This window comes from Chiloscyllium plagiosum, unplaced genomic scaffold (assembly GCF_037043375.1).
Source record: "Chiloscyllium plagiosum isolate Xiang-an unplaced genomic scaffold, Cpla_swu_hap1 HiC_scaffold_53X, whole genome shotgun sequence".
Classification (NCBI taxonomy): Eukaryota; Metazoa; Chordata; class Chondrichthyes; order Orectolobiformes; family Hemiscylliidae; genus Chiloscyllium; species Chiloscyllium plagiosum.
This window is the reverse complement of record NW_028270191.1, coordinates 14921809-14947768: the sequence shown is the minus strand read 5'-3', so window position 1 is coordinate 14947768 and position 25960 is coordinate 14921809. Positions and strand designations below refer to the sequence as shown.

The window sequence follows — 25960 nt, the reverse complement described above, 5'->3', positions numbered from 1 at the left end:
CATGGTCTGGCGATGGAGGAGGCCAAGGACCTGCATGTCCTTGGCAGAGTGGGAGTGGGAGTTGGAGTTGAAGTGTTCAGCCACTGGGTGGTTGGGTTGATTGGTGCGGGTGTCCCAGAAGTGTTCTCTGAAACGTTCTGCAAGTAGGTGGCCTGTCTCTCCAATGTAGAGCAGGCCACATCGGGTGCAGCGGATGCAGTAAATGATGTGTGTGGAGGTGCAGGTGAATTTGTGACCAATATGGAAGGATTCCTTGGAGGGAAGTGAGGCGCAAGTTTTGCGTTTCTTGAGGTTGTAGGGGAAGGTGCCGGGAGTGGAGGTTGGATTGATGGGGGATGTGGACCTGACGAGGGAGTCACGGAGGAAGTGGTCTTTCCGGAACACTGATAGGGGAGGGGAGGGAAATATGTCCTTGGTGGGGTCTGTTTGGAGGTGGCTGAAATAACAAAGGATGATACGATGTATCTGGAGGTTGGTGGGGTGGTAGATGAGGACCAGTGGGGTTCTGTCCTAGTGGCAATTGGAGGGGCAGGGTTCAAGGCCGGAGGAGCGGGAAGTGGAGGAGATGCGGTGGAGAGCATCATCAACCACGTCTGAGGGGAAATTGCGGTCTTTGAAGAAGGAGGCCATCTGGGTTGTTCGGTATTGGAATTGGTCCTCCTGGGAGCAGATGTGGCGGAGGCGAAGGAATTGGGAATATGGGATGGCATTTTTACAGGGGGCAGGGTGGGAGGAGGTGTAATCTAGGTAGCTGTGGGAGTCGGTCAGTTTATAGTAAATGTCAGTGTTGAGTCGGTCGCCTGAGATAGAAATGGAGAGGTCTAGGAAGGGGAGGAAGGAGTCTGAGACGGTCCAGGTAAATTTGAGGTCGGGGTGGAAGGTGTTGGTAAAGTGGATGAACTGTTCAACTTCAATTTTAAATGGATTAGCACCTCTGCTAAAATAGACTGAGGAATTTTGGGTGCACACCTCTTACATTAACCACAGTACAAAATCAGACACTCTGTAAACTGGACCTAAGATGACAAAAATACACACCTGAGAAAGTAGCCTTTAGTTTTTTTCTTATGTAATCATTTCATTTATATGCCAAGAGAATTATTTTGCTGTTTCTCAGCCCTCCAGTTCTCCACATCATGGTTTTTTTTTCTGCGACTAGATGACATTAGTTCCGAGAGTAAACTTGACAGTTTTTTGTCACAGTGCAAGCAGTTTTAATTAGTATGGTATGTTGCCTCCTGGCTGCTAAGGTCAGAGATGTCTCTGATCGAGTCTACAGGATTCTTAAGAGGGAGAGCAGCCAGAAGTCGTGGTACATGTTGGTAGTAACGACATAGGTAGGGAAAGGGAAGAGGACATGCCAAAAGAATATAGGGAATTAGAGTGGAAGCTAGAAGGCAGAACTAGCAGAGTAGGAGCCCCCCCACCCCCCTTTGGCGATGACCTTTGCACCCTCACTGTCAGACTATTGGAGGGTGGCGAATGTTATTCCCTTGTTCAAGAAAGGGAATAGGGATAACCCTGGGAGCTAGTGAGGACTGCACATGCAGGAGATCCCAGTTGTGTGGTGCTGGGAAAGCACACCAGGTCAGGCTGCATCCGAGGAGCAGGAGAGTCGACGTTTTGGACATAAGCCCTTCACCTGGAATGAATGATGAAGGGCTTATGCCCGAAATGTCAATTGTCCTGTTCCTTGGATGCTGCCTGACCTGCAGCCTTTTCCAGCACCACACTCTTAATCCTGGGAATTACAGACCAATCCGTTTAACAGCTGTGGTGGGCAAATTATTGGAGAGGATGGGATGTAGAAGTTTTGGAGATGGTGCATAGGAGATTTAGCAGGATGCTACCTGGACTGGAGGGCATGTAGTAAGGTTGAGGTAGCTAGGGCTTTTCTCATTGGAGCGAAGGAGGGCGAGAGGTGACTTGATAGAGATGTTCAAAATGAGAGGCATAGGCAGAGGTTTTTCCCAGGCAAATGTGGCTATCATGAGGAGGCACAATTTTAAAGGTGATTGGAGGAAGGTATAAGGGTGATGTCAGAGGTTGGTTCTTTACACCAGACAGTGGTGGGTGCGTGGAATGCACTGCCAGCAGTTATAGTGGAGACAGGAACATCAGGGATATTTAAGCAACACTTGGATAGGCACATGGTAGATAGTAAAATGAAGGGTATGTCGGTTAGTCTGATCTTTGAGTAGGATAAAAGGTTAGCACAACATCGAGGGCCGAAGGGCCTGTATTGTCCTTTACTGTTACGTGTTCCAATGTTGTAACTGCTCTTCGCCAAACTATTCACTCTTAGAGCCTTGTAATGTTAACTGTACACTGACATTGTCATTCGTTTGAATTTTAAAATTTTATGTATGTATTTATTTAATACCAAATTTAAATGTAATTAAATGGGTTTTGTCATGTGCATTTTTAAAAAAGCCCCTGAAAGCTGAACATGAAGACAAATCTTATTGTAGATTCAATTCCAGTCTGGGTAATCCAGACTAAGCTAAGGGTAATCAAGGAGAACTGCACTTTGATTAGTTTGATTACTTGTTCAAATAGTGCGGAATTCACACAGACTTTACAGCAAGTCATCTGTGGAGATAGTGGAAGCTCATTGTTTTGATTCCATGTTAACTGGCTGTTAGACTCCATTGACACAGAAATGGCCATTAAGTGAAATGAATTGATCTGGAGTTTTAAGTTGAAAGTGATGCGATTTTAAAGTAGAGATGATAGGAATGTGTAGCAGCAATTCTGATCTTAGACACTGTAAATGTAACACATCTTCCTCATTGTCTGTTTGCTTGCACACTCACCACTGTTGAAGTGAATCAAGTTGCTCTGGAACCCTATGTAATCCACATGGTTTGTCCTGGAACAAATTGTGAGAACAACCATTACTGTCTGAATCTGGTCATAGTCCCTTGTTTACTGTGTGTTGCAACTCTGCCAAATAGGACCACTTAGTCAGCTGGTTGCAGACTTCAGTCCGTAACTGGTCACCAGTGCAGTACGAGCCCTGGATGACTCTTAACTCTGTACACTGGGTTATGTTTATCTGCTAACTGTGATCTGGCTGAAATCTAAAAACCATTAACGTGGAGAAACTTGAGCATGTCTTCCCCTCCCACCTTCTCCATGACTTTGTGCATCAGTACACTATACCAGAGTGTCCAGTTGCAGCAGTGTCCAGCAGTTACTGTAGACTGTACAGCTGTTCAAGTGCAGCAGTTTGTGCGCAAAATTCTGAGTTGCTTAATAATTTGATGCTCCCCTTTTTTGTTTTGCAGGACTTTCTTATTATGTTTCTCCATCACCTTGCGACAGTTGGATTAATCACCTTCTCTTATTCCAACAACATGGTGCGAGTTGGAACACTTGTCATGTGCCTTCATGACGCATCTGATTTCTTTTTAGAGGTGAGACTATTCTGTTGCATTGTGAGGCACTTTGATTTGGTGATTTAGTCCTGGGTAAACACCATTCTCAATTATTCTGGCTTTAATACCTTCTTGGACCAACAACACTTGGTTCTTAAGTTTTTACCACAGTAGTCTGTGAGCAGTTTTAACCAAGAGTGCGGAAGCAAAACAAATTTGTTGTGATTAGTGTCTGTATTATACCAAAAAAAAACCTGTCTCACAGAGCCAGACAGACAGGTAGATACAGAGACACCAGACATAAAACTATATACAGAGGACCCTCAATTATCCGGCATTCGATTATCCTAAATATCAGATTATCTGGCAAGGTCCCGATGCTTACCTAAACTATGTTATCCGGCATTCGATTATCCAGCATTCGATTAATGGAATGAAATATTCCCCGCCAGTGTTCCACGGATAATCGAGGTTCTTATGTATCAGTTATCAAGGAAAAGCCTCTGAAGATGTGGTTCTAAGGCTGGGATCTCATTTCATGATTCAGATAATGGTTATAAATTGCTTGACCTTTACTCATGCAGTTTATGGCCATGAAATTGCACAAGAATTGTAACTCCAGCTTTATCTACTTTAAAGCCCCTCCACTGTCTCCTTTTCTAATATTAATAGCACATTACGGTTGTGTGTTGACTGTTCATAACAGGACCGTCTGATTTGCAGGGAGTTTGGACTTTTATTATCTTACACAGCAGGATTTGATTTAAAGTTTCCACCCACCTAGTGTTTGCTGAGGCTTACTTACTGTAAGTGCCAAAATTGATTCAACTCTTAAAACTGTTTAAAGAATGTATGACCCTTGTTCCCTAAGATTTCAAACCCAGTGAATCATCACTGTTCAAGCATCCTGAGAATCCGGGTGGGAGGTCAGCTCAGCAAGTAGGGCGTTTGCTCTGTGCCTTTCGTGATGTGTCTGAGACTTACAATTCACTGTGTAGTTTAGCAAAATACCGATTGGCAGAGCCTGTTTGAAATAGAGTGCACTGCTGTTTCTGATGACCCCTTCTGTGCGTCACATGTTGCTGGGGAATGAGACTGCCAATTACCAAGCGTCTGGTGCCCAACATCAAGTATTCTCTCAACCAGGTCAGCTGCAGAATAAGGGTCCCTCTAATCTTAAAGTCCTTCTGGCTGTGTGCCCTCCAGTTGAAGTTGTAAGTTTGAAATCCTCCTTTTATTTGTGTTCCCATTGTGAGTCCTAAATAGGAGTATGCTAGTTCCATTCCGCTTTCACCAACCCACCTAACTGCCCATAACTGCATGCAATTTGACAATATCCACTGCACTTGCTGCTCTGGAGAGTGTAAATTTCACATAGAAAATATTTGGACATTGAAGTTAAGATACTGTACCTTGAGGCAGAGCCGAGGGAACTTTTTTATTGTTGATTTAAGACCTGATGTTATGCACTGGATGCTTCTTTCTCCAGCACTTCAAACTTCAACAATACTATGGTGAAAGAAAAATTAGCTCAGGAGGTTAAACAACACACGCATCAGCAAGCACTGGAATTCTTCCCAAGATTGTCATTATTGGCTGAGTTACCAACAGAAATCAGATTGCTTTAGGGTAATCTTGCTCTGGCACAGCTCTTTACGCAGAGATGAAAACTCAGCCAGAGGTTGTGCCTAGTTAGAATCCAAAGTAAAGAAACTACAACTTTCAGTATTAATGATAAGTACTTGCATTTACATAGTGCCTTTTCATATTATAAAATGTTTTCGTCACTCTTGCTTGCTCTGTCTTACGTCCTCTCTCTGTCTGCCTCTCTCCTGAACGATAAGTGGATAAATCCCCAGGACCTGATTAGGTATACCCTAGCATTCTGTGATTGCTGGGCCCCTTGCCGAGATATTTGTATCATCGATAGCTGGAAGACTGGAGGTTGGCTAACGTAGTGCCGCTGTTTAAGAAGGGTGGTAAGGAAAAGCCAGGGAACTATAGACCAGTGAGCCTGACATTGGTGCTGGGGAAGTTGGAGGGAATCCTGAGGGTCAGGATGTACATGTATTTGGAAAGGCAAGGACTGATCAGGGATAGTCAACATGGCTTTGTGTGTGGGAAACCATGCCTCATGAACTGATCAGTTTTTTTTTAAGTAATGAAGAGGGTTGAGGGCAGAGCAGTGGACATTATTGTGGTTCTGTTCGCCGAGCTGGGAATTTGTGTTGCAAACGTTTCGTCCCCTGGCTAGGCAACATCATCAGTGCTTGGGAGCCTCCTGCGAAGTGCTTCTTTGATGTTTCCTCCGGTGTTTATAGTGGTCTGTCCCTGCCGCTTCCGGTTGTCAGTTTCAGCTGTCCGCTGTAGTGTTTGGTATATTGGGTCCAGGTCGATGTGTTTGTTGATGGAGTTTGTGGATGAATGCCATGCCCCTCAGGAATTCCCTGTCTGTTCTCTGTCTGGCTTGCCCTATGATAGTAGTGTTGTCCCAGTCGAATTCATGTTGCTTGTTGTCTGCGTGTGTGGCTACTAAGGATAGCTGGTCGTGTTGTTTCGTAGCTAGTTGATGTTCATGTATGCGGATTGTTAGCTGTCTTCCTGTTTGTCCTCGAAGCGCTTCGCAGGAGGCTCCCAAGCGCTGATGATGATACCTAGCCAGGGGACGAAACGTTTGCAACACAAATTCCCAGCTCGGCGAACAGAACCACGACAACGAGCACCCGAGCTACAAATCTTCTCCCAAACAGTGGACATTATCTATATGGACTTCAGTAAGGTGTTCAACCAGGTTCCCCATGGGAGACTGGTTAGCAAGGTTAGATTTCATGAAATACAGGGAGAACTAGCCATTTAGAAACAGAACTAGCTTAAAGGTAGAGGGTGGTAGTGGGGGGTTGCTTTTCAGACTGGAGGCCTGTGACCAGTGGTACTTTTCGTCATTTTATATAAATGATTTAGATGTGAACATAGGAGGTATAGTTCGTAAGTTTGCAGATGACACCAAAATTGGAGATGTAGTGGACAGCGAAGGAGGTTACTGCAGAGTACAACGGGATCTTTATCAGGTGGGCCAATGGGCTGAGAAGTGGCATATGGAGTTTAATTTAGATAAATGCGAGGTGCTGCTTTTTGGAGAAGCAAATCAGGGCAGGACTTATACACTTAATGGTAAGGTCCTAGGGAGTGTTGCTGAATAAAGAGACTTTGGAGTGCAGGTTCATAGCTCCTTGAAAGGTGGAGTCGCAGGCAGATAGGATAGTGAAGAAGGCATTGGGTATGCTTTTCGTTATTGGACAGAGCATTGGGTGTAGTGGTCATGTGGCTGTATAGGACATTGGTTAGGTCACTTTTGGAATATTGCGTGCAATTCTGGCCTCCCTCCTGTCGGAAGGATATTGTGAAACTTGAAAAGGTTCAGGAAAGATTTACATTGATGTTGCCTGGGTTGGAGGATTTTAAATACAGGGAGAGGCTGAATAGGCTGGGCTGTTTTCCCTAGAGCATCAGAGGCTGAGGGGTGACCTTGTAGAAGTTTATAAAATCATGAGGGGCATGGATAGGATAAATAGACAAGGTCTTTTCCCTGGGGTCAGGGAGTCCAGAACTAGAGGGCATAGGTTTATGGTGAGAGGGGAATGATATAAAAGAGACCTAAGGGGCAACTCTTGCGTGCGTGCGTGTGTGTGTGTGTGTGTGTGTCAGTCAACATGTAAAAGGCATCTGGATGGAGATATGAATAGGAAAGGTTTGGAGGGATACGGGCCAGGTGCTGGTAGGTGGGACTAGATTGGGTTAGGACATCTGGTTGACATGCACGAGTTGGACTAAGGGTCTGTTTCCATGCTATACATATCTGACTCTATGGTTGTAATGGTATTTAAAGCAGATTGCTTCACTCTCTATTCTCTCTTCTACTCCCCTATGTTATCCTACTTTTCAACGCTCTTATGAAATAGAGTTCAGAGGGTTAATTAATGCAGAGCTCTATTACAATCTAAGGTTTTATGTTAATTGCTAGTGTACCAAGTGTGACGTTTTTCAACAGTTGGAGAAACTGGATTGATTTTTCATTTTAAGTTTTCTAAGAGAGCCTTAATTTCACATCTCTTTCCACATGCTCTATTTGCTTATACCTATTTTGCTGTTTTCCCTTGCAGGCTGCTAAATTAGCAAATTATGCCAAGTATCAAAGACTTTGTGACTCATTATTTGTGATATTTGGTTTTGTCTTCGTCTCCAGTAGGCTTGGCATTTACCCGTTCTGGTGAGTAAAAGCCACATTTGGCTATTTAATGCATTGGGACTTTGAGATTTTCTTCTCTTTTACACTTGACTTGCAAGCAAGATGTTGCTGAGGCTGTATGTTGGTAAATTTGTGTTTTCAAAATCACAAGCAGGCTGAACAGAGTGGATAGACAAAATCTGGTCCTGCTCATAAAAGAAAAGTGAATGGGAGGGCATACATTTAAAGTAATTAAGCAAGGGTGATGCGTGAAAAAAAATTTCACCCAATGAGTAGTTATGGTATGGAATTAGCGAGTTTTGAGAAGATTTGTAGGTGAGGTTGAGGTTTTGGATGTAGGTTTGCTCACTGAGCTGGAAGGTTCATTTCCAGACGTTTTGTTATCCTACTAGGTAACATCTTCAGTGGGCCTCGGGCAAAGCAATGCTGAAAATTCCTGCTTTCTACTTCTATGTTTGGGTTTCTTTGGGTTGATGATGTCATTTCCTGTGGTGAAGTCACTTCCTGTTCCTTTTTCTCAGTGGGTGGTAGATGGGGTCTAACTTGGTGTGTTTGTTGATAGAGTTCCAGTTGGAATGCCATGCTTTACGAATTCTTGTGCATGTCTTTATTTGGCTTGTCCTAGGATGGATGTGTTGTCCTAGTGGATGGTATGGAATGCATGGCCTGAAAATGTGGTGGAAACCGGTTTAATTGAGGCATTCAAGAGAACATTGAATGATTACCTGAATCACAATGGTGCGCAGGGATGTGGAGAAAAGGCAGGAGATTGCACCAGTTTACTTACCTAGTGCCAGGCACAGTGGGCTGAATAGTCGCCTCCTGCATCGTAACAGTTCTGTGTTCCTTTATGGGTAGCTGACAGGAAATTTTCAACATATTTACATTCCTGGATTTCCAAAACACATTCAGGTTTTTGCATAGACAGCATTTTGCCTGGGACCACAGCAAGAGGAGGAGTGGAGAATACCTAAACTATGTACTCCTCTTGTGAAATAGTCTACTAAAGATGTTGGGGCATGTGGGCGAGAGTCTTTGCTATTCTATTCACATGTTTGGGATGCAATGAGAATGATGCTAAGGCCTTCTCTCCACCATGGAAGCAATTTCACTTTTTCCCCTCACCTTCAAGAATTTTGGTAGGCTCTAATCCTTGATAAAACAAGGGAGCAAAGAGACAGGAGCAAATCTTTCTTTTGATTTTGAAGTGAATCTTCATAATTACTGCAGTTATTTTGCAGCAGCACTCCCCTCTCAAGAGAAAATAAGTCTCACAACATCAGCACCTCCACTCCTGAGTTGATTATAATTGACATAAGTCCTAAGGAACATATGAATTAGGAGTAGGAGAAGGTAATTCAGCCATTTCACATGATCGTGACTGATCTCAACCTGGTCTCGACTCCACTTTCCTACCTGCTCCCCATAGCCCTTTATCCTGCTCTTCATCAGAAACTTATCGACATGGGCGGCATGGTGGCACAGTGGTTAGCACTGCTGCCTCACTGCGCCAGAGACCCGGGTTCAATTCCCGCATCGGGCGACTGACTGTGTGGAGTTTGCATGTTCTCCCCATGTCTGTGTGGGTTTCCTCCGGGTGCTCCGGTTTCCTCCCACAGTCCAAAGATGTGCAGGTCAGGTGAATTGGCCATGCTAAATTGCCCGTAGTGTTAGGTAAGGGGTAAATGTTAGGGGTATGGGTGGGTTGCGCTTCGGTGGGGTGGTGTGGACTTGTTGGGCCGAAGGGCCTGTTTCCACACTAAGTAATCTCATCTACTTCTTGAATCGGTTGATGGATTCTGCCTCCACTGCACTTTGGGGCAGTGAGCTCCACAAATTCACAACCCTCTGAGAGTAGTAGTTTCTCCACATCTCAAATTTTGAACCTACCTCCTCTGTCTCCTTGTTTGAGACTGCCCAGCAAGGAGCAACATCTGTTCATTGTCTGCCTTATCAATCCTCTTTAGCATTTTAAATACCTCAATCAGATTCCCCCTGCCCCCCCGCACCTCATTTTTCTGAACTCCAGCGAGTAGAAGTCCAGGCTATTCAACTGCTCCTTGTACAACAACCCTTTCATCCTTGGAATCAACCTGGTGAACCATCTCTGAGCTGCCCCCAGTGCCACCACATCCTCCTCCAAGTAAGGAAATCAGTTCAAAATGGAGAACTGTGACCAATTGTGTTCCACAAGGATCTGTGCTGGGACCACTGTTTGTAATATATACAAGTGATGTGGAGGAAGGTATAGGTGGTCTGATTAACAAGTTTGCAGATGACACTAAGATTTTTGGAGTAGCAGATAGTGAAAGGGACTGTCAGAGAATGCAGCAGAATATAGATAGATTGGAGAGTTGGGCAGAGATATGGCAGATGGGAGTTCAATTCTGGCAAATGCGAGATGATACATTTTGGAGAATCCAATTCAAGAGCAAACTATACAGTAATTAGAAAAGCCCTGAGGAAAATTGATGTACAGAGAGATCTGGGTGTTCGGGTCCGTTGTACCCTGAAGGTGGCAATGCAGGTCAATAGAGTGGTCAAAAGGCATGTGGTGTGCTTTCCTTCATTGGACAGGGTATTGAGTACAAGAGTTGGCAGGTCATGTGACAATTGTACAGTGCTGGTCACCACATTACCTAATGGATGCGGATGCTTTGGGGAGGGTGCAGAGGAGGTTAATTAGGATGTTGCCTGGTATGGAGGGCGCTAGCTATGAAGAGAGGTTGAGTAGATTAGGATAACTTTCATTAGAAAGACAGGTTGAGGGGAGACTTGATTGAGGTTTACAAAACTGACAGCTATTGACAGGGTGGATAGCAAGAAGCTTTTTCTCCCCTCCTCTGCAGAGCGGAGGACTCTATTATGGGGGTGGCATGGTGACTCAGTCGTTAGCACTTGCTGCTTCACAGCTCCAGGGGACCCTGGTTCAATTCCAGCCTCAGGTGATTGTCTGTCTGTGTGGAGTTTGCACATTCTCCCAATGTCTGCGTGGGTTTCCTCCCACAATCCAAAGATGTGCAGGTCAGGTGAATTGGTCGTGCTAAATTTTCCCCATAGTGTTCAGGAATGTGGTAGTTAGGGTAAATGTAGAGTAATAGGGTGGGGAATGGATTTGGGTGGGATACTCTTCAGAGGGCTGCTGTAGACTCGTTGGTCCGAAGGGCCTGTTTCCACACTGTAGGGATTCTATTCTATGAAATAATTGGGGTCATGGGATCAAGGTGAGAGGGGAAAAGTTTTTTAAATATGTCTTTTTTAAAAAAGGAATTTTTTTTTTTGAATATTACAACAAATACAAAACCAAACAATTCATTGCATAGAATTGCCATGGCTATATAAAAGCTTCTCTTAGTATGGTGGACAAATCTGTACCAGATGGTCCAAAGAGGAAGCCACATTCGAAAGAAATTCTGTTTTATGGTGCACCATACTCGTCAAATTCCAAGGGGATGTGCTCCATGACTACCCCACCGAAGCGCAACCCACCCATACCCCTAACATTTACCCCTTACCTAACACTACGGGCAATTTAGCATGGCCAATTCACCTGACCTGCACTCTTTTTCCTGGCAGGGTACGCTAGGTACTTGTCCAGCTTATCCCTGTGCTCAAACCAGCCTTTGACCTGCAAATGTAAACTCCCCTATTGGCTGTCCATGTGAGCATGGAGTTCAACGTAGACCCAAGCGCTGTGATCCTCTGCAGTTTAACCAGCAAGGGCTTGTCAAAGTATGTCTTTTCAGCTACTTTCAGACTCGTCTTGAGCAAGTGTTGCTGCTCACCCATCTGCTGCTTATTGGCTGAATAGGAAATAACCAACCCCCAGCATAGTCTTTAGCTGTTTCCCAAAGAATGGATGGGCTACTGGCTGAGCCTGAATTAATATCTAAGAAAGCCCTGAACTCAGTAGGAAAGAATTCAATAAACTTGCTGTCTTTAAGGATGAAGGGGTCCAGTCGCCAATGCCTCGAGCCTACCACAGTATCCTTACTCTTAACCATTAAATAGACTGGGGCATGGTCATAAATACACTGGGCATGATCGGAAATAGTGATATTGCCAGTTGTGCACGATGCCAACGAGCCCAGATGTGCTGCGGGGGTCAGAAAAAGATCAATCCTGGTATGGCATTTTATGTGGGTTCGAAAAGAACGTGAAGTCCCTGCCAGTGGGGGGAAGCTGTTTGCAAACTTCTACCAATCCCAATTCAGCACACAAATCCCTTCATTGTTTGGATTGCAAAGAAGACATTGGCAGGCCTTTGGGCAAGCTGGCAATCTGTAGGGTCTGTGAGACAGTTGAAATCCCCTCCTATGATGATATGTTGAGATGCAAGTTAACCAGTCTAGAAAGTGCATCTGACAAAAATTTAAGGGGGTGGGCCGGGGACAGCAAACATTTAAGATCCCGTATTCTTTCCCATGTATCAAAGCTGTAAGGATTACAAATCTCCTATGTCTTTAATGCACTCTAGTAACTTAAATGGGTGATTCTTTCTAACTAAAATGGCCACGAAGAGGGGAAAAGTTTAAGGGAGATATGCGTGGAAAGTTCTTTAAGCAGAGGGCAGTGGGTGCCTGGAACGTATTGCTAGTAGAGGTGGGCACGATAGCATAATTTAAGATGTATCTAGACAGATACATGATTGGGCAGGCAGCAGAGGGATACAGATCCTTAGAAAATAGGTGATAGGTTTAGATAGAGAATCTGGATCAACGTAGGCTTTGAGGGCTGGAGGACTGAAGGGCCTGTTCCTGTGCTGTAATTTACTTTGTTCTTTTTAACTGGACACAATATTTCTGGTGTGGTTTCATCAATGCTTTACATAATTGTAATGACAATTCTTTACTTTTATAATCCAGTCATTTGCAATAAATGCCAGGATTCCATTTGCCTTTCTTGTTACATGCTGCACCTGCATACCCATTTTCTGTAATTCAAGCACAAAGACACCCAGATCCCTCTGCACTGATGCACTTTAAATCTGCTGCCCATTTAAATAATAATTTGTCCTTTTATTTTTCTGGCCAAAATAGACAACCTCTCACTTATCCACATGAAACTCCACCTGCTGGATTCTGGACCATTTTCCAAGCCTATCAATATCCATTTGTAAATTCTTAATCTCATCACTGCCTGCTTTCCCACCGATTTTGGTATCTTCCACGAATTTTGCAATGTTACACTCTTTCTCTGCTTGCAGATCAACTATTTACAATCTCTATAAATGATGCCCAAGATCCGAACCCTTGCAGTAACTCACTTGTTACAGTTCACCAATCAGAAAAGGACCTATCTATCCTGCTTTCTGTCGGCCAATCCTGCGTCCAAGCCACAGGATATCCATCTACCCTTCGTCCCCTGAGATCTAACCTTTTGGATCAGTCTTTGTGACACCTTTTCAGATGCCTTCTGGAAGTCTTGATAATACCACATCCACCAGATCCCCATTATCTACCTTGCTAGTGACATTCTCAAGTTTATCGAGCATGACTTGCTCTTAATAAAACCATGCTGACACTAGTAAATTGGGCTTGGTTTTTCCAAATGTTCAGTTATCTCCTCCTTATAGAGTCATAGAGCTATATAGCATGGAAACAGATCCTTCGGTCCAACTTGTCTGTGCTGACCCAGATATCCTAAATAAATCTAGTCCCATTTGCCAGCACTTGGCCTATATCCCTCCAAACCCTTCTTAATTCATATACCCATCCAGATGCCTTTTAAATGTTGCAATTGTACCAACGTTCACCACTTCCTCTGGCAACTCATTCCATACACACACCACCCTCTGTGAAAAAGTTGGGTCCCTTTTAAATCTTTCACACCTCACCTTAAACCTATGCCCTCTAGTTCTGGACTCCCCACCATGAAGCAATTTCCCACTACAGAGGTCAAACTAACTGGTCTATAGCTTCTCATTTTTTACGCGTCTCCTTTTTTGAATGGGGTTGTCATATTAGTATGTTTCCAATCCATTGGCATCTTTCCAGAATTCAGGGAATTTTGGAAAATCGTAACTAATGTATCCACTATCTCTGCTACCACCTCCTTTTAAAACGCTAGGGTGTAAGCCTTTAGGCCCCGAGGGCTTATCAGTCTGTAATCCCATCAGTTTAATTCATACCTTCTCCCTAGTTGTAGTAATTCCACCAAGTTCCTCTGTAGTAGCTGCAGTTTTAGGGAAAAAATTATTATTATCCACTGTGAAATCTGAGACAAAATACTGGTTTAGCGCTTCTGCCATTTGAGTTTCCTATTATTACCTTGCCAGGAATGAGTAGGGATCAGTTTGATGGAAGGAGCATTCGATGAGTGGTATTTGATGTTCAATCCTTCATTCTGCTCAAACAGTGTCAAACATCTTTGAATTACAAAATGAAAAGCAGTTTGGTAATTTTAAACTATTTCAGAATGCATCTCTTTTATCAGAACGACTTCTGACAGTAGCAACCAGAGCCACAGCCACAAAATTGAATGTGGAGCAGTCTCCAGTGGCTGAATTTAAGAGTAGACTCCCTACAGCATGGAAACAGGCCCTTTGGCCCAACAAGTCCACACCGACCCTCCGGAGAATAACCCACCCAGAACCATTTCCCTCTGACTAATGCACCTAACACTACGGGTAATTTAGCATGGCCAATTCACCTGACCTGCACATCTTTGGACTGTGGGAGGATACCGGAGCACAGGGAGAATGTGCAAACTCCACACACAGTTGCCCAAGGCTGGAATCGAACCTGGGTCCCTGGTGCTGTGAGGCAGCAATGCTGACCACTGAGCCACCGTGCCTACTCCTCTTGCGATTTCTTATAGTCTTCACAACCAGGGTAATGTGGAATATATTGATGGCAAACCCACAATCCCCAATTCAACACAGATGCGTACATTTCTAACTTGTAGCTCTTAGCAGCCTAAATTGTTGCACTTTACTCTCCAAAAAATTGTGAATTAAATATTACAAATATAAGGAATAGGAGCAAGAGTCAATAATTCAGCCGTCCAGGCTGCTCCACCACTTAATGATTCTGGCTGATCGCATTTTGGCATCAACTCCACTTTTTTGCCTGCTCCTCCTAGCCCTTCAATCCATTACAAATGAAGAATCTTGCTCGCTCGCTCTTGCTCTCTCTCGCTTCACCTCCATTGTATTCAGTGTTGCAGTATCCACCAAATTCTGAGGGTAGTGAATTCCACAGATTCATAATCTCTTGTAAATTTGTTGTTTTTTTTAATCTAGTATCAACAGTTAATTGAACTGTTGCACTAGGGATCCATTTTTAAATGCATGGAAGGTAGCGTTTTGTTTTATTACTCAGACATTGAGCATTGCCTGAGCTGATTTCCCCCACCCACAGTAATCCAAGAGACCGTGTGGAGAAGGTGAGGTCACAGTTGATGGTCTGCTTTGATCTTCTTGAATAGCAGAGCAGGCTAAAGAGGCTGAATGACCACCTCCTATTTAGTGTATTATCCTTCTGGTTGAGGTTCAAGTGCCATTGTGTTGTGATAAGTGTGGGACGAGCACCGCAATGATGACAGCTATTTTATAGAGTGACAAGTTTTTGACAGCATTTATTCTTACTCCAAGTCGCGAGATACTGCAAAGAAACATTGAGGCTTTCTGGGAAAATGTAGAATTAAGTTTGAAACCAGGACCATGGAATATTTCCCAATGTTTCAGTTGTCTGTTAAAACATTGAGGTGGCAACCAAATCTGATGTTGTATTATGATGGGAAAGCATAATGTGAGCTGTTTCTCACAACTTTTTAAAATCTTTTTTTTGCCCCTTCTATACCCAGAGAGGCAAAAGGCAGGCAAAGCATCTGTTGGTTCTTCCTGGAACAGCTCACTAGCCTGTCACAGGAGGTTATAGCGTGAGGTACACCATTTCACATCAGGCACAGCTAGTCAGGGGACTCTCCCACACTTACTTACTGCTGCCATAGGTATAATAGAGGATTTACTGGTTGATAATCGATCTGTGTGGCCAGTGATCCAGATTTGGAGTGAACAAATCAGATTCTCCAACTGTGGAGAGCCACTGTCCTTAGTTGTATAGTTGGATTCCGGGAATTGACAGATATTTTGTGATTCTATAGCCCACAGTCTGAGGCTGAATCTGACTGTTCACACTCTAGCTGCTGAATTTAACCTGGAGCTGAGCTTTCACCCCTTTATCCTCTCTGACCACCTACTTCCACCTCCTGTCACATTGCCCATCTCTACCCTTGCCTTAGCACATCTGCTGCTGAAACCCTCATCCATATCATTGCTACTTTCAGAATCAAGTGTTCCAATGTTCTCCTGACTGCCTCCAAAAACGTCTATATTAGACAAACTGCTACAAATGTCTTCACTGGCTGATTGTTACTGTTAACCAACTTTGAGGCAGTTTCCTCTCAAGATTCCCCAGTGGCTCTTGAAAATCAGCTTTATTGCAGAATTCTTGACAGAATTGCAGCTTGTACCTGCTGCACACAACAGCAGTCCTCTTGAATAACTGGGTACAGAATTACCGATATGAGCAGCTGCACATTGTACATCCTAGATGGTAAATAATATCAGTGTGAACTAGAAACCATTTGTCTTTTAAAAAAAAAAGTCATTAAAATATGCAATGATTTCTTTTATATGAAGAAGAAACATTGTGTGCTAATAACATCACTTGATGCTTTTAATGCAGTGTAGGTATAGTAGGGGTGTGTATGATAAGATGAAGCACATCAAAGGAAAAATGTGGAATTCAGAAAATCTCTTTCCAAGGTGTTCTGTACATCTTTACATAATAAAAAAAATAGGAGCACAGGTAGGCCCCTCCAGCCTACTGTGCCTTTAAATGAGATTACAGTCACCTGTGACATTGACTGATTCCACTTTCCCATCCAATCCCTTGATTCATTCAGTGTCTAAGAAACGTTTTTTTAAAAATTACTCAGCCTCTCTCCCTCTCTCTCTCTCTCTCTCCGGTTTATATGCTACGTATGGTATCAAAGAAGATTGACCTACAAATAGCTGTCTAAACTGTAGCCAAGAGAAAGCAAATGTTAATTGTTATTGCAAGATAGCAACAAACTCTTGTTTAATCATGTGAATTCCTTCTTCTGAGCTTTGTTGCTGCCTCATAACAAGGTGCTTGTAAACCTTCTTTTCTGGTGAAATCCAATACAGGAGGAGTGTCTAGGTGAATTCTGGGCACACCAGCCTCTTCCTCAAATGTCCCTTCCCAGGTTGAATAGCCTGTAAATGCTCACCAGTCAAAGCGAGCCAAATGAGTGACTGTTAGCAGACTTTTTCAAATGTCGAAGCCATAATAGTGGATAACCATGATAGCCTTTGTTACTTTGCAGACTTGATTCCGGCATGCAGCTAGCTAACTTGCCATCTCTGAACTTGATACCCTGCCAAATTCTGCTTATCCTAACTTAATTGCTGACATGCATTGATTCCTCATTAAGCAATGCATCTTTGTTTAATTCCATCCTTGTTTTAAAATCCTTCCAGTGGTCTTGCCTGCTTCATTTCTTCCAGCCCCACAGATTGCAGCATTGCAAACAGTAGCAAAGATTTAGTGAGAAATCTGCAAACATTAACGTGATGTTTGCTTTGAAGTTATCATGAATGATTCAGAACTTGGAACTTGCTTCTGAGTTTGAGGCTGCACATTGGCATATATCCACCTATCTACCCACAAGTAGGCAGGCCTTGGATCGTGTAGTTTAATAGTTCATTGGTGTGGGTGACAGAAGACTGTTCCCACAGGCATTGTTTTGTGTTTACAAAAATAACTCTGACCTGCTTGCATTTGTTCACACTAACGATCCAGACAAGGAAGGAAATGGCCATTTATATGTCATCCAAACAATGACAGACTTATTCCGTGCCAGTAAAAAGGGAGAAGGCAGGAGAAAGAGTCTGGGTCATTAGTCTCTGGATCATTCATTCACCAGTTCCTGAAGAAGGGCTTATGCCCGAAACGTCGACTCTCCTGTTCCTTGGATGCTGCCTGACTTTTGCGCTTTTCCAGCAACACATTTTCAGCTCTGATCTCCAGCATCTGCTGCTCTCACTTTCTCTCTGGATCATTTATTCACCAGTTCAAGCTAAAAGTTTCTCCTATGCAAAAAATGCATGTTATCCTGACATAACACTTGATCGTGCATGGATGAATGAGAGGTAACGAGGAGGAGCTTGAAGTGTAGAGAATGCAGCTTTGAACCCGCAGCTTTGAACTTACACCTTTCCCCACCTCTGGTAGCATGCCACCACGCTTTCTTCAAGGCAGCATTTGGTTTCACAGGAGTTGAGGTAAAAGGCAGGTGAATTACCTGATTCCTTCCAGAACCACCACTATTTCAGCCACATGGCAGCTTTAGCAGAAATTTGATTGCAGTTGTGAAATGGAAAAAAATAAAATCCTCACCTGGTTTTGTTTTTTGTTTTAAAAGTTATTTTCTGAAAAATTGTTGTAGTTGTGATGGCTTGTTTAAGTTTCGCGATAGGATTTGGGTGCATTGTAATTTGACAGCACTGAGTTATTGTTTGTAAATGTCTCTTGATGTCTTTTTTATTTCTGAAAAAGATCCAGCTTTGCAAAGTGGAAAGTGTCCACCTTACACAAAATCTTGGTCCTTTAAAGGAAATGATTTTTGCCAGGCATTTTGTTTGTATTTTAGAAAAGACTTTCAATGTTTATTTTATTAATGATGTGGTGTTGGACTGGATCAGAAATCACATGACGCCAGATTATAGTCCAACAGGTTTATTTGAAATCATAAGCTGTCAGAGTGCTGCTCCTTCAGGTGGACAAAGGGGCAGCACTCTGAAAGCTTGTGATTTCAAATAAACCTGTTGGACTAAACCTGTTTTATCAGTGCTCTGAAGAATGTTTTTGTAGATCCTCTAGTCATAAATGGACAACTTCAATCTCCTCCTCATTACCCCTCATTCATTTAAGCAATGCATCATTATTTAATTTCCATCCTTGCTTTAAAATCCTTCCTATGGCCTTGCCTGCTTCATCTCTTCCAGCCCCACAGATTGCAGCATTGCAACCAGTGGCACAGTCAACCCATCGTATTCAGTCTAACAGTGAAAACTTGGCTTAGAAACAACTGTGTTTAACTTAAATAAAGGGAGTTACAATGAAATGAGAGTAGAGTTAGCTAAAGTAGACTGGGCAGATAGATTAGCTGGAATGACAGTAAACAAGCAGTGGCAGACATTTTATGGAGGTAATTCATGATTCTCAGCAAAAATACATCCCAGTAAGGAGTAAAGATTCTGAGAGGGGGATAAACTAACCATGATCAACCAGAGAGAAGGAGGAGAGTATCAAGTTAGGGGAGAACAAAGTATGCAAGGAGGCAAAAGATAATAAAGACAGAAAACAAACTACAAGGGCAGACTAGTGAGGAATATAAAAACTGACAATAAGAGCTGCTTTAACTAAAGACATAAAGGTCAAAGTGAATATAGGCGCCTTAGATAATAAATCTGGGGGGATAGTAATGGGGAACAAGGAAATGGCAGTTGAACAGATTATGTTGTATCAGTTTTTATGGTGGAGGATACTTCAAACATCCCAGAGAAGTAGTATTTGACAAACTAATGGGGTTAAAAACAGAAGCCCTGTGGCCCTGATGTCTTTCATCCTAGGATCCTAAAAGATCTATAGCTATAGGGAAGTGGATGCATTGATTGTAATTTTCCAAAAGTTCTTGGATTCTGAAGATGTACCAGAGGATTGGAAAACTGCTAATGTGACACCCCTATTCCAAAAGAGGGAGGCAAAAAGCAGTTAACTATAGACTGATTAGCCTAATGTCTATTAGAGTCATAGAATCAGACAGCATGGAAACAAACTCTTCAGTCCAAATTGTCCATGCTGACCAGATATCCTACATTAATTTAGTCCTACTTGCCAGCATTTGGCCCATATCCCTCTTAAACCCTTCTCATTCATGTACCCATCTAGATACCTTTCAAATGTTGTAATTGTACCAGCCTCCATCACTTCCTCTGGCAGTTCATTTCCGTACACGTGCCACTCTATGTGGAAAAAGCCCCTAGAAAAAGACTTGGATATTCACCCTATCGTGATTTTTAACAGCAGAGGCAGTCAGCTGTGCAGGTTCACTGCGTCAGACAGCTATGCAGATTTACTTCTCTGCCTGTTTCACTTCCCACATGGTCACTGCCTTGTCTGTCTTCCTCCTTTTTTAAAGTGCCATTGTTTTTGATATTTTCTTTTCCAAAGTTTCAAAACCATGTAACAGCTTATAAAACTGTAATTACTGTTCTTCGAATTCAAGGGAATGAGCTCCAATGCTGAAAATACCTCAAAAAAGGAGCAACTCTCATAATTTTTTTCCTATCCTCCATCTTGGATTAGCCAGAATCCTTGTTTGTTGGAAAAGTCTTGGAATCAATTATTAAAGAGGTAATAGCACAGTTGGAAAACCATAATCTAATCAAGCAGAGTCTGCATAGTTTCATGAAAAGGACATTGTGTTTGACAAATTTATTAGTGTGTATAGGGTGTAGCTTTGCTCGCTGAGGTGTAGGTTTGATGTCCAGACGTTTCATTACCTGGCTAGGTATCATCATTAGTGGCGACCTCAAAGTGAAGCGAAGCTGTTGTCTCCTGCTTTCTATTTATGTTTGTCCTGGATGGGGTTCCTGGGGTTTGTGATGATGTCATTTCCTGTTCGTTTTCTGAGGGGGTTGATGGTATCTATATCTGTGTTTGTTTATGGCGTTGTGGTTGGAGTGCCAGGCCTCTAGGAATTCTCTGGCATGTCTTTGCTTAGCCTGTCCCAGGATAGATGTGTTGTCCCAGTCGAATTGGTGGTGGTTTTCATCCGTGTGTAGAGCTACGAGGGAGAGAGGGTCGTGTCTTTTTGTGGCTAGCTGGTTTCGTGTATCCTGGTGGCTAACTTTCTTCCTGTTTGTCCTACGTAGTATTTGTGGCAGTCTTTGCATGGAATTTTGTAGATGACGTTGGTTTTATCCTTGGGTTGTACTGGGTCTTTTAAGTTTGTGGGATAGCATTACGGCTGTACTTGGGGAGGATATTCCAGGGGATATGTCCGTGGAAGTTATTTGGGTAGGACTGAGCAAGGGATATTGGGCATTGTACTATAGATTCCTCAATAGTCATCAGGAAATTGAGAAACAAGTTTGTTAGGAGATCTCCATTATCTGTAAGAATAATAGGGTGGTTATGGTAGGGGATTTTAACTTTCCAAACATAGTCTGGGACTGCTGTAGTGTTAAGAGCTTGGATGGAGAGGAATTTACTGTGTACAAGAAAATTTTGTTTCAGTATGTGAATGTACCTACTAAAAAAGTTGCAAAACTTGACCTACTCTTGGAAAATAAGACCGGACCTTAGTAACTGAGGTGTCAGTGAGGGGCCAGTTTTAAAATATTATATGAAAAAGGATTGAACTGATCAAAAAGTTGAAGTTCTAAATTAGAGAAAGGCCAATTTTGACGGTATTAGGCAAGAGCATTCAATAATTGACTGGGGGTGGGTTTTTTTTTAGGGAAAGGGGCAGCTGGAAAATCGGAAGCCTTCAAAAGTAAGAGTTCAGAGACAGTACGTCCCTGTTACAGTGAAAGGCAAGGCTAGTAGGTGTAGGGAATGCTGGATCACTAGAGAAACTGAGTCTTTAGTCAAGAAAAAGAAGGAATCGTATGTCAGGTATAGACAGCAGAGATCGAATGAATCCTTAAGGCGGTAGGAGTATATTTAAGAGGGAAATCAGGAGGACAAAAAGGTGACATGAGATAGCTTTGGCAAAAAGGGTTAAGGAGAATCCAAAGAGTTTTTACAAATACATTAAGGACAAAAGGGTAACTAGGGATAGAATAGGGCCCCTCAAAGATCAGCAAGGCCATTTATGTTGGAACCGCAGGAGATGGGAGAGATACTAAATGAGTATTTTGCATCGGTATTCACTGAGAATGATATAGAAGGTAAAGAACATGGGGAAATAAATAGAGATATCTTGAAAAATGTCAGTATTACATAGGAGGTGGTGCTGGATGGCTTAAAACGCATAAAGATGGATAAAACCCCAGGACCTGATCAGGTGTACCCTAGAACTCTGGGAAGCTAGAGAAGTGATTTTTGGGCTCCTTGCATCGTTGATAGTCACAGGTAAGGTGCTGGAAGACTGCAGGTTGGCTAATGCGGTGCCACTGTCTAAGAAAGGTGGTAAGGACAAGCCAGGGAACTATAGACCAGTGAGCCTGACGTCGGTGATGGGCAAGTTGTTGGAGGGAAGCCACAAGGATGGGATTTACCTGGATTTGGAAAGGCAAGGACAGATTAGGGATAATCAGCATGGCTTTGTGCGTGGGAAATCATGTCTCACAAATGTGATTGGTTTTTGTTTTGAAGAACAAACAGAGGTTTGAGGGCAGTGTGGTGGACATGACCTATATGGACTTCAATAAGGTATTCAGCAAGGTTCCTCATAGTAGACTGGTTAGCAAGGTTAGATCAGATGGAATACAGGGAGAACTAGCCATTTGGATACAGAACTGGCTCGAAGGTAGAAGAGAGGATGGTGATGGAGGGTTGCATTTCAGATGGAGGCCTGTGACCAGTGGAGTGCCACAAGGATTGGTGCTGGGTCCACTGTTTTTTGTCATTTTATATAAATGATTTGGTTGTGAACATAGGCGATGTGGTGATGAAGTTTGGTAGATGACCCCAAAATCAGAGGTGCAGTACACAGCGAACGTTACCTCCAAGTACAATGGGATCTTGATCAGAGGATCTTGATCAGATGTGCCAGTGGGCTGAGGAGTGGCAGATGTTGCATTTTGGAAAGTGAAATCATGGCAGGACTTATACACTGGTAAGGTCCTAGGGAGTGTTGCTCATCAAACAGATCTTGGAGTGCAGGTTCATAGCTCCTTGAAAGTAGAGTCGCAGGTAGATAGGATAGTAAAGGAGGTCTTTTGTGTGCTTGCCTTTATTGGTCAGTGCATTGAGTATAGGAGTTGGGAGATCATGTTGTGGCTGTACAGAACATTTGGTTCGGCCACTTTTGGAACACTGCGTTCATTTCTGGTCTCCCTGCTGTAGGAACGATGTTTTAAAACTTGAAAGGGTTCAGAAAAGACTTACAAGGATGCTGCCAGGGTTGGAGGGCCTGAGCTACAGGGAGACACTGAATAGGCTGGGGCTATTTTCCTTGGAGTGTCAGAGGCTGAGGGGTGACCTTTTATAGAGGTTTATAAAATCATGAGGGGTAGAAGGTGAATAGATAAGGTCTTTTCCCTGGGATGGGGGTGGGGTCCAAATTTAGAGGGCATAGGTCCCTTTTTAAAATCTTTCCCCTCTCACCCTAAACCTAAGGGACAACGTCCTATGCAGAGGGTGGTATGTGTATGGAATGTGCTGCCAGAGGAAGTGGTGGAGGCTAGTACAATTACAACATTAAAATCTGGAAGAGCTTAGAGGGATATTGGCCAAATGCTGGCAAATGGGACTAGATTAATTTAGGATATCTGTTTGGTATGGACAAGTTGGACTGAAGGGTCTGTTTCCATGCTGTACATCTGACTCTGACTCTAAATGGAGTAGAATGTGGAAAAATGTGAAGTTCTTCATTTTGGAAGTGAGACGAGAGTTTTTTTTTAATTTAAATGCAGAAAACTGTAACACTTAGTGACTTGGGATAGAAACTTGTGCACGAAACACAGGCAGCAGGTGATCCGGAAAGCTCATGGAATGTTGGCCCTTATTTCAGGGGGGGGGTTGGAGTATAAGATTAGGAAAGTTTTACTGAAACTGTAGATGGTGCTGGTGAGACCATATTTGGAGCACTGTGAGCAGTTATGGCCCCCTGATTTAAGGAAAGATATTTCATTGGAGACAGTTTAGAGAAGTTTCACCTGTGGTGGGATTGTCTTATGAGCAAGAGTTCAACAGGTTGGGACTGTACTCATTGCAGTTTAGAAGAATGAGAGATGATCTCATTGAAACACATCAGATTCTTATAGGGCTTGACAGGGTAGATGCGGAGAGGATGTTTCCCCTCGTGGGAGATTCTAGGACCAGAGGGCATAGTCTTAAAATGATGCCACCTTTTATTCTGAGACTGAGATGAGGAGGAATCTCCTTCGGAGAGGTTGAGAGTCATTGGAACTCCTTACTGCAGAGAGCTATAGAAGCAGAATCGTTATGTATATTTAAGGCTGAGTTAGGTTCTTGAGCAGTCGGGGAATTGAGGATTACTAGGGGAGGAATGTCAGATCAGCCATGATCCTGTTGAATGGCAGAGCAGTCTTGAACCGAATGGCCTATTCCTGTTCCTATTTGTTGTGGTCTTAGAGTGCAGACACAAGTTTGGTAATGGGGCAAGTGAGGAAACAAAAGATTGGTGTAGAGGAGGCATAAATGGGAATTAACAACTATTGTCTGGAACAATGATATGACACGAGCGTATTGAATTCCAGGTTCTGAAGTGAAATGCCTAATTGAAAGCTTTAGTGCTATACCTCCAGCTCACATTGAGTTTCATTGAAACAGTGGCAGAGGAGAAAAATTGTAATCCGAGCAAAGAATTAAAATAAGTGACCAGAAGCTCTGGGTCAGATTTGTCAACTGGACAGAGGTGTTTTCAAGTGGTCACCCAATGTAAGTCTGTCCTCCCCATTATGGAGGAGACAATCTCGTGAACAACAAATGCAGTATACTAAATTTAAAGACCTTTAAAGTGCTGTTTTCATCTGGAGTATTAGGGACACTGAGCAGCACTAGGGAAGGAGTTAAAAGGAGCAGTGTTGCATCACCACTACTTGCATGGGGACAAGTGATAAACACCAACTAGCAACAAAAAGACATGACCCTCTCTCTAGTATCCTCACATACAGATGAGGAAGGACACCACTTTGACTGGGACAACACATCCATCCTAGGACAAGCCAAACAAAGACATGCACGAGAATTCCGAGACGCATTGCACTCCAACTGGAACTCTATCAACAAACACATCAAGTTAGACCCCATCTACCACCCCCTGAGAAAAGGAACAGGAAGTGACTTCACCACAGGAAATAACATCACCAACCCAAAGAAACCCAAACATGTAAATAGAAAGCAGGAATTTTCAGCAGTGCTTCACCTGAGGTCCACTGAAGATATTACCTAGTAAGGTAACAAAACGTCTGGAAATGAACCTTTCAACTCAGCGAGCAAACCTACATCCAAAGCAAGTGAGGCTGTTGGTGGTGACAGGAATGCTGGGGCAATAGATGTGTTTGGTGGCTTTGTGCTGAAGATAATGCAAATGGAAGAGGATTGTCTGTGGCGTACGGGGGTTGCTAGGCTGGAAGGTAAAGATGAGAATCCTTTGCTTTGAGGAGATGAAGGGATGAGAGCAGAAGTTTGGGAATTGAACATATGATAAAGGGCCAGGTCACATCTCTATTGAAGGAAGTGTTTTTGTTGGAAAGTATTTACATAAATGAAGGTTGATTTGTGATTTTTTTTTTTTCCACTTTCAGGATTTTAAAAACAACACTGTTTGAAAGTTGGGAGATCATTGGACCATATCCATCCTGGTGGTTCTTCAATTTCCTGCTGATTGTACTTCAGGTTCTACATGGCATCTGGTCATATCTCATTATACGCATCGCATATAAAGCTATTGTCAAGGGAAAAGTAAGTTTTTGAAAACTTTTGAAATAGACAATGCTATGTTGTGCTGCCTCTACTCTGGTTCATTGAATCAAACTCCCATCAACAAGTTTGCTTTCAAGTGAGAAGGAGGACAAAAATGATTTGTTCGATTGGGTTCAGTGCAGATGTTTGTTTCTTTTTTTAAATTGAGGCTTTCTCTACAAACCCTGTTCACCTATAGCTGAATTAATAAACTATGAACTAGGGTAATGGCAGCCTGGTTAGAAACTGAATGTTGGGTGTTGCACTGTCCAAGGTGAAGAATATTGCTCTGTGAATTGACAAAGTTAACTCATTTTCAATTGTAGCCTCTTTGAGAAATCACTCCACTATTAGGTGATGCTGATCTACTTTTGTGCACCTTCTCGAGGCATTAGTTATTGTGGTGAAATCTGACTTCTTGCTGACCCAATTTTCATGCTGATTTAAGAGTATTTGATATAACTTTTCTTGACATTGGTACAAAATTTACCTTTAGCAGCCACACACCGTGTACATGCCAATAAAGCTGTTTTTCTGGGTGAAGTTAATACTGAGCAATGGACAATTTGAAGGCATGCACTCCATGTGAGACTTGATTGCTGTAATGAAATTTTGCCTTGAGTTTGGTTTCTCTCTTCTAAAGG

General features: G+C 42.9%; 1 protein-coding gene across 2 annotated transcripts in view; it reads left to right on the top strand.

The window, feature by feature from the left end:
* The window catches only part of cers5 (ceramide synthase 5), a 109992-nt gene that overhangs the window by 69663 nt on the left and 14369 nt on the right, over positions 1-25960 (top strand). For both annotated transcript variants that reach the window (XM_043682000.2, XM_043681999.2), the window contains exons 7-9: positions 3291-3419; positions 7541-7647; positions 25160-25316. In XM_043682000.2, coding sequence (XP_043537935.1) covers positions 3291-3419; positions 7541-7647; positions 25160-25316 — 393 coding nt within the window. The remainder of the gene's footprint in view (positions 1-3290; positions 3420-7540; positions 7648-25159; positions 25317-25960) is intronic.